We start from the raw sequence: 18,777 nt of genomic DNA on the forward strand, positions 1-18,777 counted from the left end.
CAGAGTCTCACTGTGTTGCCTGGGCTAGAGTGCCGTGACATCAGCCTAGCTCACAGCAACCTCAAACTCCTGGGTTCAAGCAATCCTTCTGCCTCAGCCTCCCGAGTAGCTGGGACTACAAGCATGCGCCACCATGCCCGGCTAATTTTTTCTATATATCTTTAGTTGTCCAATTAATTTCTTTGTATTTTTAGTAGAGATGGGGTCTCGCTCTTGTCAGGTTGGTTTCGAACTCCTGAACTCAAACAATCCGCCCGCCTCGGCCTCCCAGAGAGCTAGGATTACAGGCATGAGCCACTGCGCCCGGCCCCTCTTCCACTTTTAAGGACACTTATTATAATACATTGGGCCCACTGGATAATTTAGGATAATCTCCTTATCTTAAGTCATCTGATTAGCAACCTTAACTCCACCTGCTGCCTTAATTCCCTTTTGCCATGTAACCAAACATATTCATAGGTTCCAGAGATTAGGACGTGGGCATCTTTGTGGGGACCATCATTCTGCCTACCACAGATGGTGCCATGTAGTTCATTTTGCAAAGCAAAATACTCTAGAATACTGACAAGACTTGTCTTGCTCAGGCAGGTGCTAATGATTAAAAAATGAAGAGGCAGCATAGATATGAAGGAGCACCTGCATGAAGAGGATGTTTTATACCAAGGGAACTCCCAATTTCCTGCTGATAAACTCTCTAGCCATCCTTTTTTCCTTTCCTTACAGTGCAGTGAGAGAGAGGTCCTCCTAATCTAAGGCCATCCCTGATCCTGTGCTTCGGACCCCTTTCTCTCACCTTCTCAGGGATCTTGTACCATCACAGTGCCCCCTCTCTGTGGTACCTTCAACCTCTCAGTTTCTAATTTCATCAGCATTTACAACATGCTCAGTTCTCTCCCATCTTAAACAGAGTCCCTGTTCCTTGACCTTGCATCATCCCTTAACTGCAACTTTGTATCCCTACCATAAACTGCCTGTAAGACTTACAGAAACTCACTATTTCCATTTCCTTACTTTCCATTCATTTCCTCACCCCCTGACAATCTGGCTCCTTTCCCCATCACTAAAGCAAAGCTGCCTTCATTAAACTCCCTGTTGCTAAATCCAACATGCACATCTCGGTGCTTATGATACTGGTCCTTTTGGAATCACACAATACTTTTGATTATAGCATCCTTCTTGGAATACTCTCTCTCCACTGGCTCCTGTTAATCTCTCTTCTTTCTCTTCTCACCACTCAAGTTGCTCCTGCTTAGTGTCTTTTATAGGTTCCTCTTCCTTTACCCATTCTCTAAAGGATCCCCTCTTTCTAAACTTTATTTCTTTATTGTAGTAAAATATACATAATGTAAAATTCGCCATTTTAACCTTTTAAGTGTATAGTTCAGCCCTCTTTTCATTCTACATATTCCCCCTGAATACTTGTCCATTCCTGGGACTTCACCTAACATAAACGAAGGCCTCCAAACCCACTTCCCTAGTCTGCATTTCTTTCAGAAGCTCCAGATCCTGCTGCCTACTGAATATTTATACTTGTACATACTATAGACATCTCAAACAGAACATGTTCCAAACTGAAATCATCTCTCCTCCACAACCCCTCACCCCTACCCACCAATCAGTTTCTCCCCTCCCATGTTTCTAGTCTCAGTGAATGTTTGCTTTTTCACCTCTGGTTGCCCAATCAGAGTCACCCTTGATTTCTCTCCATACTCCTCATAGCCAATCAATCATCATAACTTATTATTTCTATTTCCTTCCTAATTCCTGAATTTGTTTACCTATCTTCATTCTTACTATTAATTTAGCCAATCATTGCTCATTTGGATTATTTCAAACACCTACCACTACTGATTCCATTTCTACCCCTGTCCAATTCCTTCTCCACAGTGGGGCCAAAGTGATCTTCTGAACTATATCTCTGATCAGGCCACCCTCCCTGATTAAAGCCCTCCCATGGCTTCCTGTTAATCTCAGGATGAACCCTGATCTCGTTCACATGCTATATATGCCACATCCTTATCTTTCCAGCCCTATATCTCAACTCTCTCTCCCTTAACATTGGAGGAATTACCCATGACACCACCAACAGGTCACATTGTCTCTTACCTTTATATTCTACTCTCTGCTTAGATTACTCCCCCCCTTCGTTTAGCCGGAAAATTTCAGATTAGTTAGATGTTATCTCTTTTAGGAAGTCTTCCTCAATGTCTAAACTCCATTAGGAGTTCTCCTATGTATTTCTGCACCACCTGGCACTAACTCTTATGGAGACACTATTACGCTGCACTGAAATTGCCTGTTTAGTTGTTGTCCTCTGCCTCTCATGAGCTAGGAATGCCTTGAGGGCAAGATTCCCTTACTGCTGTATCCCAATGCCTAGTATGGTGGCTGGCACACAGTATGTACCAGATACATATTTAATGAATGATTTACAGAGAGAAAGAAGCAAAGGCATTTCAGACAGAAAGAATGGCCAGGATAAAGACTCAATTTTTTGCAACACACTCACATTGAAAAGCAATAAGAGATACTAGAAGGTTTCTGGGGAAAGAAAATAAAGAGATGCAGGTGGTTTAGGAAGATAAATTTCAACTGTATTTCAAGGAGACTCACCATAAGAGAAGGTGTCTGGCATGGGGACCCCATGTCCAGCCAGTTCTTGGAATGTCCAGAATTTGTTGATGCAATTTAAGATGCTTTGTGGGCGGTTGACCAAGCGGCAGCCCAGCTTCTCCAGATGTCGCAGGACAGTGATGTCGCTGTCCGATTGCACTGAGGGCGTGGGCACCCGCACGAGCACCACGTCCGGGAAGGTGGTGAGGGCCTTCTGGTTCAGCTGGAGGCCTGCAATCCAAGGACAAAGGTGAGTGTTGTGCTTGCCATCATTAGTCCACCAGCAGAACTGGTTCCAACAGACTCCTCAAGACTGAACCTAGCAGGAACGGAGCCTCAAAAACAACCATCTGGACATCCCAGTGTAACAAAAAAACTCTACAGGCAACCCTACACTTCAAACAAATGGGCAGAGCATGATCATGAGGAAACACAAAGGAATGAACAGGAAAAAAGCAGTGTATCAAGAATAATCCAAGTTAGAAGAATCCATAGGAGATATGGAGTCTAGCACTTTCCCTCTATTAGGACTAGTACTACTCAAAGTGTAGTGGCTTACGAGGCCAAAGGCTTAATGAAAAGAAAACAGTGTAGCCCATTTTAGGAATCCCTTCCATTCTTTTATGACTTAACCTTTACAAGTTTATCTGACTGGAACATCATGCAACCATTTAAATGATTTCTATCAATATAATAAAAGCACAAATGTCAATGTGAAGTGAAAAAATAAGATATAAAATTATAAATAATGCATTATGATCTCAACTATGTAAACAGACACAAGTTGAAAATGGCTGGAAGGAAATATACCAACATTTTAACAGTGGGTAATGGGAGTACAGGTAATTTCTTCTTTATATTTTATACTTGTGTATATTTTCTGAAAGTTCTCCAAGCACATATTACCTTTATAACAAAAAAGCTTTAAAAAAATCAACTCAATATTAAACAAAACTGAATGCATTTATGGAGTGAAAAGACCTGAAGCTGTATTACACTGGGTTCGTTGGGAGTATTAGCTTGAAGTGGAGACTCAAAAGAACATGAGCACAGTCTTCGAATTTCTTAAAGGCTTCAGTGCAGAAGACTTATTTGTTTTGTCTTCTATGACTCTAAGAGATAGAGCTATCCATAAAAGCATTATTTTGTCTCTGTTCACTGCTGTAAACTCAGGCCCTAGATTAGTGCCTGGTGCATAGCAGCCACTCCTTGTTTGTTGAATTGGATGAAAGTTACAGGGAGACAGATTTGGGCTCAACAAAAGGGATACTTTTCCACCCCCTTCGGATGTAATGGGCTGAGGCTCACTGGTCACTCAAGGATGGTACAGAGGGAATGCAAAGGTCAGAGGGGCTAGCAGCAAATCACTTGGTCCCTTCAGCCCTGGCATCCTATGGCTTGTATTACTCTAAGTACTTACCTAGGTGTCTACAGTGCACCCGGCATCTGGGGAGGGAATGACGGAGAGAGGAAATGGGATGAGTAGGGCAATGAGAAGTAAGTTCAAGGAACGACTTGGCTTGCCTTATGAACCTTACAGAGGTCTCTCAAATGCTCTAAAGAAAACCTTGAAAACACACTTTACAGAACCACCTTATAGGATTTAACCTAAAGCACTTCCTATTTCATAACTGATATTATACTGCATAACCACAACCATATAATTCCAAGAAAACAAAAGGTGCTAGTGAAGTTACAATTTCTCCATTAGAGGATGAATAATATCAATACAAATGCTCTAAACACAAAAATGAAAAACAAAACACCCACAAAACTACTACATGGCTCTCACTTGCACACTTTCCCCTAATTCTAGATGTTTCATGGATTAAAAAAGGCAGGGTGAGGGTGGGTGTAGTCATTACAATAAATTGTTTTCGGTACTTCTGCTGATAGTGTGAACCCAAGGAACCGGAACATGATTCCCTGGGATGAGTCATGAAGAGCATCCAGGTTATCTCTACTTCGCCATCACCAAACAGTACCATTTATATATGCTTTTACTGTTCTTTGAAAACTTTGCCACTTATAGCCCCTGGGGAAAGTAATATGAAAGGGGGGGGAGAAGTTAACCCTGTGTAGTAGCCTCAAAAGTGGTAGGAGAAGAAAGAAAGTATTCAAGTTGGTGAAAATGGTGAGTAAATACGGAACACCCAGGACAACATTACATAGTGAGATAATATATGTAAAAAATGCTTTGAAAACTATACAATACTATATATATGTAAGTCACTGGCATTATCATTACACAGACATTCTACTAAGCAAGGGAGGACAATTTATGGAGATTTTTACCACCTGATGAGAAAAATGGCTTTGCAACAGAAAAGTGACCTAGAAAAATGAGAAGCGGCAAAAACATCTGGCTTTCAAATCCCAACATGAGACCGCAGACAAACAGTTAAACTTCTGAATGGGAAGAATTCAGTCACTTCTGGAAATATCAACCACAAGTGGACAGAGACAGCTCAGCCTTAACAAGCAGATTCACATAGACCTAGGAAGTCTTACCAGGACTTCATCTCTCTTCTCCAAAGGTAAATCTTTGGGCCTGGCTCATTCCAACTGAATCCTTTAATAAATGAAGAATGGAATGGGTTAAAGTATAGCCCAAAAGGCTCTACCAAGCAGCTAGACAGGTCTAGTGTCTGACTCCGAACTGGCTGTCCGGCCCTGTGCCAAGAGGGCCATACCATGTGTAGGGCTGGAGCTGCAAAACTAATTCATCTTTGCCCACTGACACAGCTCTGACATTCTTGCTGTGGGCAACTTCACTTGCCCCCTGCTCAACCTGAGCATCTTCCCTGTCACATTTCTAGAAGTAGTAGATGCGAGGCTTCTGCTCATGGTGGCTTCAGCAGGAAAAGCAGTTCCACACAGCCATGGCCAAGGACCAGTTGGGTTTAAGGCTGGCCCTTGGCAGACCTGTCTGTGAACTCTGACACCTTTATCCACTTAAGTAATCTCTGCTCCCTCTGCATCAACATCGCCTCTCAGGAAAGGACCTGATAGACCTAACACAGGATGGAGCTTAATGTGTCACCTTCCCCAGGATCCTTAACATTTCCACTGTAATCTACAGGCCTCATGCCAAGGGCATGAGGAGCTGATGCAGGACACCAAGGAGGACAGGCCTCTGCTTGGCTGCCAGGAAATGGAAGGAAAGCCCTCCACGACGAGAGGCTCTTGCCCCCCAATAACAAGGGATTCCATGTGATTAAGTGCCCTAGCACTCTTGGGTGTCACCTTAACTTGGGGAGGCAGCTGAGTTACCTCTAGGATGTCTCCCAGACTCCCGCGTTGGACTTGAGATTTACTATGTTTAGTCTCAAACCACTTTTTTTTTAAAACTAAAATGATCACTTTGTCCCCAAATAGGTCAATAAGATAGTAGTGGAAAAAAGAACAGATCCCAAACTAAGTAGTGGAAAAAAGAACAGACCCCAAACTAGTTAGTACAGTGACCAATTGCCAACCTAGTCTAAATCAACTTTTTGAAACCCAAACAATGTTTTCTCCATATTAAAAAGAATAATCTACTTTCATGGGTAATTGTGCTCTGATTTCTTTTTGAACTATTTGGAAATATTTTAACATGTTAAAAACAAGACAGAAAACTGGGATAACTTTTCCCAAAGAATTGAGTCTGTTTTTTTCTAACCCATATATTGGGTTAAATTAAGTTAAATTCTCAAAACTAGACTTTTGCATTTGTATGTGCAATAGCAAGGAAATGTACTTTGTAATAAAGGAAAAATAGCCTTAGAAATGAGCAAATGATTATTGGAAAGTAGAGTTCTCAAACTTAAAAACCATTCTCAATCATTCATACCAATGGAGGGAAGTAGAAGCATGAATAATAAAAGGTGCCATAATTCAGATTTGAATTCAGCTAACATTTTTATTGAGCATCTGTTGTGTTTTTGGTTCTTTGCTACAAACTTTCACATATATTATCTCATTTAAATTAAAGACATCTTATAATACAGATCCTTGGAATAGATTTGACTGTAAATGTCTTTGTATTTACAGAAAACTGATGCATGATGAGTCACCACCCTCCCAACCTGTGCACATATGTACACCCTTGGATTCACAAAAGAAAGTTTCGACACTAAACTGGTTTCTAGTATGCTAGAAAAACCTTCATGTACAAAGTAAACTGCAGAAATAAAAAAACAGCAGGATATTTTAGCATGAGAGCAAACAAGCACCTCACTTATGGCAGCTTTTAGAATCATTTATTTTAGTAGGATCATGTAACAGTGGCTGATAGTGAAACTCTAAAAGTTGCCAAAAAGGAATCAACAATAAAGTGGATAACACTTCAGATGATCTTGTTATGAGGAAGATGTGTCATCCAAACATGATCTGGCTCATCTCCATCATTCTCTAGCTTTTCCCTCATTTCTTTCTATAACACCCCCAGAATTTTCTCATAAGGAAGTTATTTTTATTCTTTTTTGTTTAGAGACAGGGTCTCACTCTGTTGCCCAGACTGCAGTGCAGTGTCATGATCATAGCTCACTGTAGCCTCAAACGCCTGGGCTCAAGCAATCCTCTCGCCTTAGCCTCCCTAGTAGCTGAGACTACAGGAGCATGCCACTACATCCAGCTATTTTTTAAATTTTTCTGTAGAAACGAGGTCTTGTTATGTTGCCCAGATTGCTCTCAAACTGCTGGTCTCAAGCAATCCTCCCACCCTGGCCTCCCAAAGTGCTGAGATTAAGGCATGAGCCACTACGCCTGGCAAGTTATTTTTATTCTTAACGAGTAGAGGCTATCTCCACTCCTCCTTCACTTTTAAAGTACTTGTTACAACGTCCATAGAAGTCTCACCTCCATCTCGTTAAAACCTACAGTCATTTATGTGACCATTTTCTCTTTCCACCAACTGCTATTTTGAGGTCATTTAATTCAATCCAACCTTTATTGAACTGTTGGTATGAGTCAGAAACACTATTAAACATGAATACAAAGATGAACCAGGTGGTCCCTGCCTACCAGGAGCTTATAGTTTCCTCATGGAGAAAGAGACACAACTTAAATATTCATTCATTCATGCATTCATTCACTCATAAAACCCATCTATTGTTTCAGGTATTCCTTCAGTGAATATTTATTTAGCACCTACTTTAAGCCAAACCCAGTGTTAGTTTGGGTTTCCCCAGAAGCACACTCTGAGACAAGGATTTAAGTGCAAATACTCCATTTGGGTAGTAAATTCAGGAAACACTGGTAGGGGAGTAGACAAGGGAAAGTGACCAATAAAGGGTGTATTACCACATGAGTCACCACCTGCAGTAACCAGAGCTGAATCCTGTGGAGGAGCTCTAGAAAATGGCTTACTAGATCACTAGCACGGGCACCTCCGCTACTTCACCCAAGGGGTGAGGGAGCTGGTGATTAAGAATTTTTATACATCTACTCAGTCTTTGGTTAAGGCCGCTCCAGGGGCATGGTGCTAATTCCCTGGCCCTTCTGGCTTGCCATGCATGGGTGGGCAAAGTAGGTGCCAATGACCAGAGACAGCCCCAGACAGAGGTGCGGGTGCTGGTGGTTGGAAGTGGGGGGCCCCATGCAGTCAAATGGCAAAAAACCAAAGGGACTTGGGTGGACCACTGACAGCTAAGGACCAGGCACCATCTCCTTTGTGCTAGGCATGGAGGTTGAGAGGTGTGAGTGAAACAAACATCATCCCTGGGATTTAAGAAGAAAGACAGGCCAGGCGCGGTGGCTCATGCCTGTAATCCTAGCTCTCTGGGAGGCTGAGGCGGGAGGATCGTCTGAGCTCAGGAGTTCAAGACCAGCCTGAGCAAGAGCGAGACCCCATCTCTACTAAAATTAGAAAGAAATTAATTGGACAACTAAAAATATATAGAAAAAATTAGCCGGGCATGGTGGCGCATGCCTGTAGTCCCAGCTACTCGGGAGGCTGAGGCAGGAGGATCGCTTGAGCCCAGGAGTTGGGAACCAAGGGCAACACGCGTAACCTAAACATCTGTACCCCATAATAAAAAAAAAAAAAAAAAAAAAAAGAAGAAGAAAGACAACACACAACTGTTACTAATGCCATTAATGCTCTATGCAGAGCACCTAGGTAGTAAGAAGAAATATCAGTCCTGTTGGGCAGGGGCTGGGAAGAAGAGGAGCTGACTGACTATAAGGGAATGTGCCAAGTGCTCTAACAGGCCTGTCCTATATATCGGGGTACGATGACAGCAAAGGAGGAGGGAGTAGTTAAGATGATTATCTCTGTCTGGGGAGAGAGAATCAAGGAAAGTTTCAGATCACTTATAGTGCCTCTGGGCTCTGAAGAAATGTGTAAAACGAATAAACTCATCTACGTCTCGGAAATGAAACGATAGTAAAGGCATGGCATCTTATAAGCACTGAGGTCAGGAATATCTCAGGGCTAAAGTAAGTACCTGGAAAGGTATTTCAAGAAGTTAAAACAACATGAGAAGAAAGGCAATTATGGCAAAGTCGATAAAGTATTAGTCCTCAAGACAGAAACCTGATTTAATTCCTTGCTGTCATTTAGTTTGGCAAGACACAAAAATCTCTCTGGGTCTCAGTTTCCTCTTCTGTCAAATGGAAGGGCCCCACAACTTGGCAAACCTTCCTCCCTCACCTCCCCCACCACCTCACCAACACAATCTTTTTTCAACCATGAAGACCAATCTCAGCAAGTCCTTTACCCCTGTTCATATCAGTCACCCAAGACTCTATCACCCAAGGCCCTATCATTTCCCTGGACTCTGGGCCCCACATGGCTCTGACGTTGCCTTTTCTAATCCCACCTCCCCTCCTTTCACCTCCACTGTGCCCTCTGGAACTCAATGAATGGGCAGCAAATCCCCTTATCCCCAACCTTTCCAGCGAGCCTCTCCTTTATCTTCCTTCTTTTTCTGAGTTCAGCTGAACCCCATCTCCAGCATCACTGCTTCCCCAACCGCCCTCACAAGCTGTGGCTGTTTTCTCTCCCTCTCAACTCAGATTACTGGGCCTAGCGGTAGGGCCGATGTCCTCTTTGCTCCTCATTGTGGCTTCCGGACCATTCTCCTTCTCCCCTCCCTAAAACACCCAGCCTGACTCTCATCAGACTACACAATACATGCATCCTTCCTTGTGCAAATCATCTATAGACCCTGGGCCACATCCCCTCTTTAGCTCCTTACTCACTGCCACATAGTCATAAATATTTCTGATTTCAATGTCCCTAAGAGGGATGCTTCCAATGCCCAGGACTCTCAGTTTCTTGACCTCCTTTCCTCCAAGGATCTTGTCTACCACCCCATGTCAGCCACCACTCCCAGTTACATTCTAGACTTCACGCAATTGTCACAATTCCAATCTCTAACCACCATCTCCTATCTTTCCAACTTACTTCCTCTAGTACCCCAACTTCAACTTACTCTGACCCCACCACCAACTACCATCCATGAATCCCCCTATCTTTTCACTGTCCCCCTCCCTCTTCACACCCTCACTTCCCTTCTTACCCTATTTACACTCCATAGTCAAGCACCATAATCTCTCCCTGCAGAGACCCTCAAATCCTTGCACCTATTTCTTACTTAGCTAAACCAGAACTCTGGTCAGACCAATCCAACTCTGTCTGCACATGTACCCTCCTTTAAAATGGAACATAGCTGGGGAGAAATACACAAACCTGCTGACTTGTCTTGAGGGCACCCTTTACGCTGCCTGGTAATCATTGTATTTCCCCAGTCCATTCACTCAACCTCAACCCTATTTCGCACTTTCTCTTCTCATCTCAAACCTTCACTACTCCCTCCCACCCTCTCATTCTCCCTATTTCAACACAAGAAATTAAAATAATCATAAAAGAACTTCTCTATAAGTGCCCACTGTCATATCTACTCACCTACGTGCACCTATGACAGATAGGTTACCTTCTCGGTTCTTACAATAGCTGAACTGTCCTCACTCCTAGCTGAGACCAATCCCTCTCATCCTCATAAGGCTGCTCCTGCCATTTGCCTGTCCCTCCTATATCACCAATTTCTCCCTCTTTATTGGATCATTTACACCAGTGTTGGATGCTGTTATTTCTCCCTTCTTTAAGAAAAGCCTCTCAACCCTCCCCTTTGAGCTATCATCCTATTTTTCACCTTTCCTTTACAACAAAACTCCCAATACTGTATATTTACTGTGTTCTATCACTTCACTGAAACTGCTCTTACTAGGGCCGCTAATACTAAACCCAGATTGCTAAATCAATTCTCATTCCTCATCTTACTTATCCACCAGCAACACTGGACACAGTCTGATCACACCTTCCTTCCTCAACTATTTTCTCCACTTGGCTTTTAGGACACCACACTCTCTTGGATTTCTTCAGTTCTTTCATTCTGATTCTGTGCTGGTTCCTCCTCCTCTCCCTGGCCACTGAGCACAGGGGGGCCCCAGAGCTCAGTCCCCGGACCTTTCTCTTTTCTATCTCTAGTCACTCCCTTGATAGGTGTATTGAGATGCTCCTACTTTGGTGTCTCCAAGCTAGGCCTTTCTTCTGAAGCCCAATTTCTACCATAAACTGCCCACTTGACATTTCCACTTGGATGTTTAATGGGCATCTCAGACTGAGTCCTGATATTCATCACCTGCCCAAACCTACTCCACTCTCATCTTTCCATGTGAGGACATGGCATATTTATTCTTCCAGCTGCTCAGGCAAAAAACTTTGGAGTCCTCCTTGACTAGTCTTTCCTGCACATTCAACATCTGATCCAGTGGGCAAATCCTGGCAATTCTGTCTTCAAAATATGTCCAAATCCAAGTTGCTTTTCACCTCCTCCCCTGAAATCATTCTAACCCAACAATCACCTCTCACCTGAATTGTATCAATGACTTCCTAAGCCATCTCCCTGCTTGTGCCCTTGCTCCCACCAGTCTATTCTCAACATGGTAGCCAGAAAGACCCTGTGAACTACAGGCAGATCATGTCACTTCCCTACTCAGTTGATTCCCAGCTCATCCAGAGTAAAGCCAAAGTCCTTCAATGGCCCACAAGGCCCTATGTATCTGTTCCCTCCCCACTCACCTGCCTGACCTCCTCTCCTAGTGCCCAGCCCTTGGCTCACTCTGCCACACTGGCCTCCTCGCCATTCTCTCATGCCGGAACCACTCTACTCCCAGATATCTAAACGGCTTGCTTCCTCGTCGCCTTTAGGCCTTTACTCAAACATAATCTTCTGGGGGTGGACCACCCAGCCACCCTATCTAAAATTGCAATCCCCTCCCTTATCTCCAGAAACATTCTATCCCTCCTTAGTCCTTTTTACAAAAATACTATACTTTTTGTTTACCTTGTTTATATTCTATCTCTCCCACCTAGAACATAATATTCTTGAGAGGCAGAGATTTCAGCCTGTTTTATTCCGGTGCCTAGAATACTATCTTACACACAGTAGGCAGTCAACAGATATTTGTTGGCAGAATGAATGAATGAAATAATAATAACGAAGGTAGAGACCACATCTGTTCTTACTCTCCATTATGTCTCTAGTGCCTAGCACGGTGCCCGGCACAGAGTGGGCACTCAATAAGTATTTGCTGAATGAAATAAATGAATGGAATGAAAAAATAGAATTGTTGAGAAGATTAAGACACATAAAAAATATTAAAGTATTAACAACAGAATTATAGGAATGAGGAATCATTATTCCTGTTAGTTCCTCAACACAAAGTAATTTAATCTTACCATTTTCTCATAGTGGAGTCTTAGGTTACATTTTTTTTTTTTTTTTGAGACAGAGTCTCACTTTTTTGCCCGGGCTAGAGTGAGTGCCGTGGCGTCAGCCTAGCTCACAGTAACCTCAAACTCCTGGGCTCAAGTAATCCTCCTGCCTCAGTCTCCTGAGTAGCTGGGACTACAGGCATGCGCCACCATGCCCGGCTAATTTTTTCTATATATTTTTAGTTGTCCAATTAATTTCTTTGTATTTTTAGTAGAGACGGGGTCTCGCTCTTGCTCAGGCTGGTTTCGAACTCCTGAGCTCAAACAATCCGCCCGCCTCGGCCTCCCAGAGAGCTAGGATTACAGGCGTGAGCCACTGCGCCCGGCCTTGAGTTACATTTTAATAGCAAAGGATCAAATAGAAATAAATAGAGAATTTCAGATCATGTTGTAGGTTTGTGTTAAAACAGTATAAACTGCTTATGAGGTGAAGTCTCTCAGAGCAGTGGGTAAGGGCCAGGGAAGTGGCTAGAGTGAGGTGAGGCTGGCACTGAGGTACCTGGATTCAGTGGACTCCTGCTAGTAAGGGGAGTGACAAGGAGGCATGGACAGGTGCGGATGGCACGGACATCTCTGAGTGATGGCTGTGCCCCCTTCCTCCATGCAGGCCTAACAAATTTGGTGGAAGTGTTCTGGTAGCAGCAACAGGTGGTTCAGAAATCTAGGAGTAGGGTTTTGAGATCTATGAAGGATCCGAATCTACTGGTTCTAGAACTCTTTCTAACACAGTTCATGAGGTGTCCCTAAACACGACTGTTAGAAACATAAACTAAACATCGAAATCCAGCCTCAGCCCCTGAGGTCAGCCCACGGATATAAATGTGGACCTGTGGGGTAAAGCAGAACCATGCAGCACTTACAATTTGGAAATATCATATGGTAGGCACTCCCACATGCATTCTCTGACTTTTATTTCTACTAGTGTTGTATAGTGGCATCATTCAGATAACAAAGTGTCAGGCATGAGCCTTTAGCAGGAACTGGGGTTAAAGATCAAGCTCTCTTCATGAAAGTTAGCATGGTACCCTTTCCTGCTAGAGTCTTCTTGCACAGTGATAAGGAGTCCATTCTTTCTCTTTGAGCCTTCTGTTGCCTTCTGCAGTCTACTATTTCCTTATACAAATTTAGTTAGGATCCCCCTCCCCACCCTTTTAAATCTGACTCACATGATCACTACAAAGACCCAAGTGAAAGGATCCCAGAACATCATGATTTAAAGAACCTGACCTAGAAATTGCCATATAGCCAACAAGGTTTTAACTCTGAAAGTAAGGGAAGGAATGCTGAATCATCCTGCTCCTAAGAGACAAACTGTAACATAACCTCATTTCCAGGTCAGACTTATTTTATCTGTTTTGGTATCTGTCCCTGAGTTTGCAACTATATTTATTTCTTGAGCCAGCTAATCATATAGACCTGCAGGTGGTCAAAGAACCCAGTTCTTACTAGTGAATCTGTCCTCATATAATGGCTCATCACAAAAACATTTCCACATCCAATTATGATCTCCCAAACCCAGAAGCTAATTACAGTAATAGTCTCACATACTTCAAATTAGCCTTTGAGGCACTTTACTCAATCATCCAACTAACATTGTTTTTACAATGTTTTATCCTTTTAAAAAATATAGAATGCTTCACGAATTTGCATGTCATCCTTGTGCAGAGGCCATGCTAATCTTCTCTGTACTGTTCCAATTTTAGTATATGTGCTTCCACAGTGAGCACATCCAACTAACATTAGCTGAAGTCCTACTATGTACCAGTTATGGGGCATACATTTGAGGAATTCCCAGGTATTCAGGGGGAGAGGGGAGATAAACCTTACAGATAAATTATAATCAAATATGATGAGTGCTATTTTAAAAAGTATGGACAATGCTATTTGGCAGCAGATGGAAGAGAGCAACTGCTTGGGGACAGGAAAGGGAGCTCAAGACAGATTCCATAGAGATGAATGACTTATACTGGATTTGAAGGATGAATAAAAGTTCACCATGTGGGAGGGGCCAGATGGGCACCTCAGGCAGAAGGAACTTTAGTGCAAGGCCTGAAGTCACAGAGGGGCTAGGTGAAATCAGTGTAGACCAATAGACACAGTAGAGTAGAAGAGAGGAGACAAAGTATTTAGACCAGAATTATTGACTATTCGTCCTAACTCCCAGCCAAGACTATGGGCCCAAATACTCTTGTTGGCATTTATAAGAGCTAATATGTAAAAAGACCTAAACCTATGCCTGGCACATCGTAAGTAACATATATACTTTGCTATGACTATGTACATTTTGGTATCGCATTAACCACTTTATCCCTAGGGTTAAGAATAATTAATAAGTATTTGTGGAATGAATGAATAACTTGCAGTTTCTAAAAAAGAAATGGAGATGGATATGATTTTCATAAAAAGTGAAGGGGAAGGATGTTTTCTTCAGGCTTGCTTCAGTCACCTGAAGGTCACTCCCCTCTCCCTAGTAGTCTCCCCATCCAAATCTATGCTGGATAGGGTAGATAACTAGATTAAAAATAATATTCATGAAACCTTGCATGTATATAGCATTTTCTGTTTACATGTATAATCTTGTTTAAAATACAATCATTGGAATCTTTAAATTCAAAACTTTTAATCTCTTGTCGAATCCTATGTCCAGATAGAACCTGAAATTCTAATCCCTGCCTTTGGGCTCTGACTAGCCTCCAGAGAGAAAAGCTCAGAAATGAATTTAAGCAACTGGCCAAGGCACTGCACCAAATCAGCTCCTTCATCATCTCCCTACGCTAACCTAAAGAAGCAATGGAAAGGAGCGAAGACACCAAGGCTTTGTAAAGGTGGTACCTGAATTTCCTAAACTATAAAATTACTTTGCAAAGTCACTGTCTAGCTTCAACTTAATTCAATTCAGTCCAATTCCACATCTATTGAGAAATGAACTATAGGTTGCAGATGTCCTAAAGCAGACTTATTCCATTATCACTGGGCGGGGAATTAGGAGATCAGGTTTTTTTTACTGTGGGTTTGCTGCTAACCAGCCGGATGGCGTTGAGGAAGTCACTTCATCTCTTTGAGCCTCAGGTTCTTCTTTGTAAGATGAAGGAGTTAGAACGGATGATCTCAAAGTGCTTTCCAGCTGTCACATTGTCTAATTTTCAAATGGGAAATAACACCAATATCATTCATTGTAACTACATGTTTCTGTATTTCAAAGCAAGTGAATTCTGGAATTATTTTCAGAAGATGAGCTGGGCTCAGCAAATTGCCAAGAGTTTTCTATAGTTTGACTATAGAAGAAACTGGGAAATAGAGCTCATTTCTTTATTCATTCAAAAATATTTATTGAGTGCTATGTGCAAGACACTATTCTACTATTACAGCACTAAACAAAGCAAACGAGGTCACTCTTCTCATGGGACTCATTTTCTTGTGCTTTAATTAATCTACTTACACCAAAAAAAAAATATTTTGACAGCTTTGGACAACATAAATGGTGATCTAATAGGTTTGTTCTGTGTGTTGTGATTTGTGTGTGGCTACCTCTAAATTAACAAAAAATTAAAACTGCATCAAAAAATATCTGTCTTCAACTTCTCCAGCAACCAGGCAAATAGCTGTGTAGATTTTCTTATAGTTAAACAGAAGTAACTCCTGGTTTCTGAATAGGTTGAGGTACTTTCACATGAATTCCATTACAATTTAAGACATTAAACAAAAGGGTTTAAATGTTTCCTGTAGCATTAAAATTTAATTTTCTCTTTTCCTAGGACTGACTCTTGAAAATGGAGCTGAGTCAGGTGGCTCATGCCTGTAATCCCAGCCCTTTGGGAGGCCAAGGCAGGAGGCTCACTTGAAGCCAATAGTTTGAGACCAGCCTGGGCAACGTAGTAAGACCCTGTCGCTACAAAAAAAACCTTTTTTTCTTTTTAATTAGGCGTGCATGGTGGTGCATGCCTGTAGTCCCACCTACTGGGGAGGCTGAGGATGGAGGATTGTCCTTAAGGCCAGGAATTCGAGGCTGCAGTGAGCTATGATTGTGTCACTACACTCAGCCTGGAGGAGAGAGTGTGTCTCTAAATAAATAAATAATAAAAAAATTACATAAATATGTTTTAGATAAAGAGTGTATTTTCCTACTTTTTTTACAGAATTTGTGATGGGTCTACACTAGGAACATGATGTGGAATTTCGGTCACTATATCTCTAAAAAGACATCTTTACTAACTGTTAAATAAATAAATAAGCAAAAAAATTCATCCCAGGGATGAAAAGATGTATATATTAAGTACTTAATCTAGATCAGTAAAATACAACAGATTATCCAATTTATATATGGTACTGAAACAGAGAAATTTAAAGGTGGTTAAGGAACTTTAACCTTTAGTTTTATAAATGAGAAACTTAAGATTCAAAGACATGAAGTGACTTACCCAAAGCAAAGCCGAGATACTTGTAAATAGCAAAGCTGTCACAAGACTACGGGTCTGCAGATTCCCTGTTCAGGAATCTAGTTCTGCATTAACTAACTGTTAAGTGTTTTAACAAATCAAGGAGAGAGGGTACCCTTTATGTCTGAAAGACACTGTTTTAGTTCAAATTTAAGGGACCTAATGTTTGTAGTATATTTCTTCAATAGAGTATACAATCTGAAATTACATATGAGGGCCTTAAACTTATGGATGCAAGATCTATAACAAATATATTCCATTTAGAAACAGGTCATATTCAAAATCTCACGTGTAAGTAGTCTGTTCAGAATTTGGAATTCCTTTCCCCGCCAAAGAAAAGTAGCAAATTATGAGCCTATTTAACTAGGTAGAATTAAAATAATATGAATAGTATCCCAAGAAGCACCCTGAACTGGGCCCCAACCCCCTTTGAGTCCTGGACCCCCTGAAATGGCTGGATATCTCAAGTGAAGCACTGGAGACACTCAAACAGCAAGCCAGCAGAAGACTAATAAATGATGGATTCCTAAATCACAGAGAGCTTGTATTAAGGATAATTAGGAATATCTAAAAACACACTTAACCTTTGCGGTCAGGGTCACAGATGATAACCATGGCTTACCCAAGAAAGTCTCTTGGACACAGCAGTAGTGCTCAACGAGGCCAGAATGGTCTGTACCTGAAATCCTGGCTTTTCTTGAATCAGAATTTGACACTTCTAGGGAGGAGGATGAGTTAAAGAAACCTATCAAAGGTTTACTCTCCCACTTTACACTCAAGAGGCGACTCTAATCTTTCTCAGATTTCCCCCATACGTAGATTCCTTGTTGGAGAATAATATTCTATACAGTGCATTGCTGATGCTTACATACTCCTAGGAAACTTTCTAAAACATTCATCTTAATCGCAATTGTGTAAATTTAGTGTGGGTTTCTAGAAATCTCAGAGTCTAAACTGACAGGGTATCGGTGCAAGCAGAATTTGCAAATTTAGAGTTTAGCAGCTTGATTTTTCTCCAGGTGAATTTGGGTTCCTCACAAAACAAAGTCCCCGAAGTAAATTAAATCGCGTTCTCGAATCCTGGCCTCAGGGCAGATGGTGGTTCAAAGAAGCTATCAAGGTTAGGGGTTTTCTCCAACCCCAAGACGTCTCGCAGGGGAAGAGCGGCTGGTTTGTGGGGCCCGAAACAGACTCGTCTTGGGGAGGCCCGGGTGAGCGCGCACACCGGCCGGCTGTCGGGGACCCCGGCGCGCCCCTCGCCCTCCCGGGGCCCGCCTCGCTCACCGAGGTGGCCGCCAACGATGGTGACGGCGATCTGGTCCATGAGCACCGCCCGGAAGCGCACGTCCTGCTCGGAGCAGCGCTGCCGGAGGGCGCGCAGGATCTGCACCTGCGGGTAGTCCTCGCGGATGCGCCGGTCCGTCAGGAACCAGAGCTGGGAGCACATGGCGGCCAGGGCGGCGGCGCCCTGAGCGGCGCGGACCCCTCGACGCCCGGGGCCGCTCGCTCACAAGGGCGGGCGGGCGGCCGGCGTCCCCGGCGAGCGCGCCGCGGCTCCGCTCCCGCCGGTGCGCCAGCGCCTCTGCAGCCCTGACCCAGCGAATCCTCCCGGCCACTCAGCGCCGCCGCCGGCCGCGGCCAGCCAATCAGAGCGCGGCGGCGGGCGCGGGCCGGCGGCACGGCCAGCTGCAGAGGCGGCCCCGGCGGGCGGCGCCCGGGAGGGGCGGCGGGCCGGGGGCCTGCGGCTGCCGGGGGAGGGGATCCGGGCGGGGCTCGGGGTCCCGGGGAGTACGGGAGCCGCTGGCCGGCGATGGCGAGGCTGAGGGAGGGCACCCCTGGCCTGCCCGGACCCCCCCAGTGGGCGTGGCGCTGCCAGCTGGGGTGGGGCGGCGGCCCGGTGGGGCTCGGAGGGTGTCGGCGCTGACCGACTAAGGATGCGCAGTGGGCAGCCGATGCGCTGAAAGG

At 43.5% G+C, this 18,777-nt stretch overlaps 1 protein-coding gene across 1 annotated transcript in view; it reads right to left on the bottom strand.

Annotated features, from left to right (window-relative positions):
* Positions 1 to 18,385, bottom strand: part of RIMKLA (ribosomal modification protein rimK-like family member A) — a 30,209-nt gene extending 11,824 nt beyond the window's left edge. The window contains exons 1-2 of the mRNA XM_012646776.1: positions 18,097 to 18,385; positions 2,614 to 2,844 (exon numbers count right to left, since the gene is read on the bottom strand). Of these exons, the coding sequence (XP_012502230.1) occupies positions 2,614 to 2,844; positions 18,097 to 18,259 (394 nt within the window). The 5' untranslated portion in view covers positions 18,260 to 18,385. The remainder of the gene's footprint in view (positions 1 to 2,613; positions 2,845 to 18,096) is intronic.
* Positions 18,386 to 18,777: the final 392 nt, after the last annotated feature.

This window comes from Propithecus coquereli, unplaced genomic scaffold, assembly GCF_000956105.1.
Source record: "Propithecus coquereli isolate 6110/MARCELLA unplaced genomic scaffold, Pcoq_1.0 Scaffold249, whole genome shotgun sequence".
NCBI classification, from domain to species: Eukaryota; Metazoa; Chordata; class Mammalia; order Primates; family Indriidae; genus Propithecus; species Propithecus coquereli.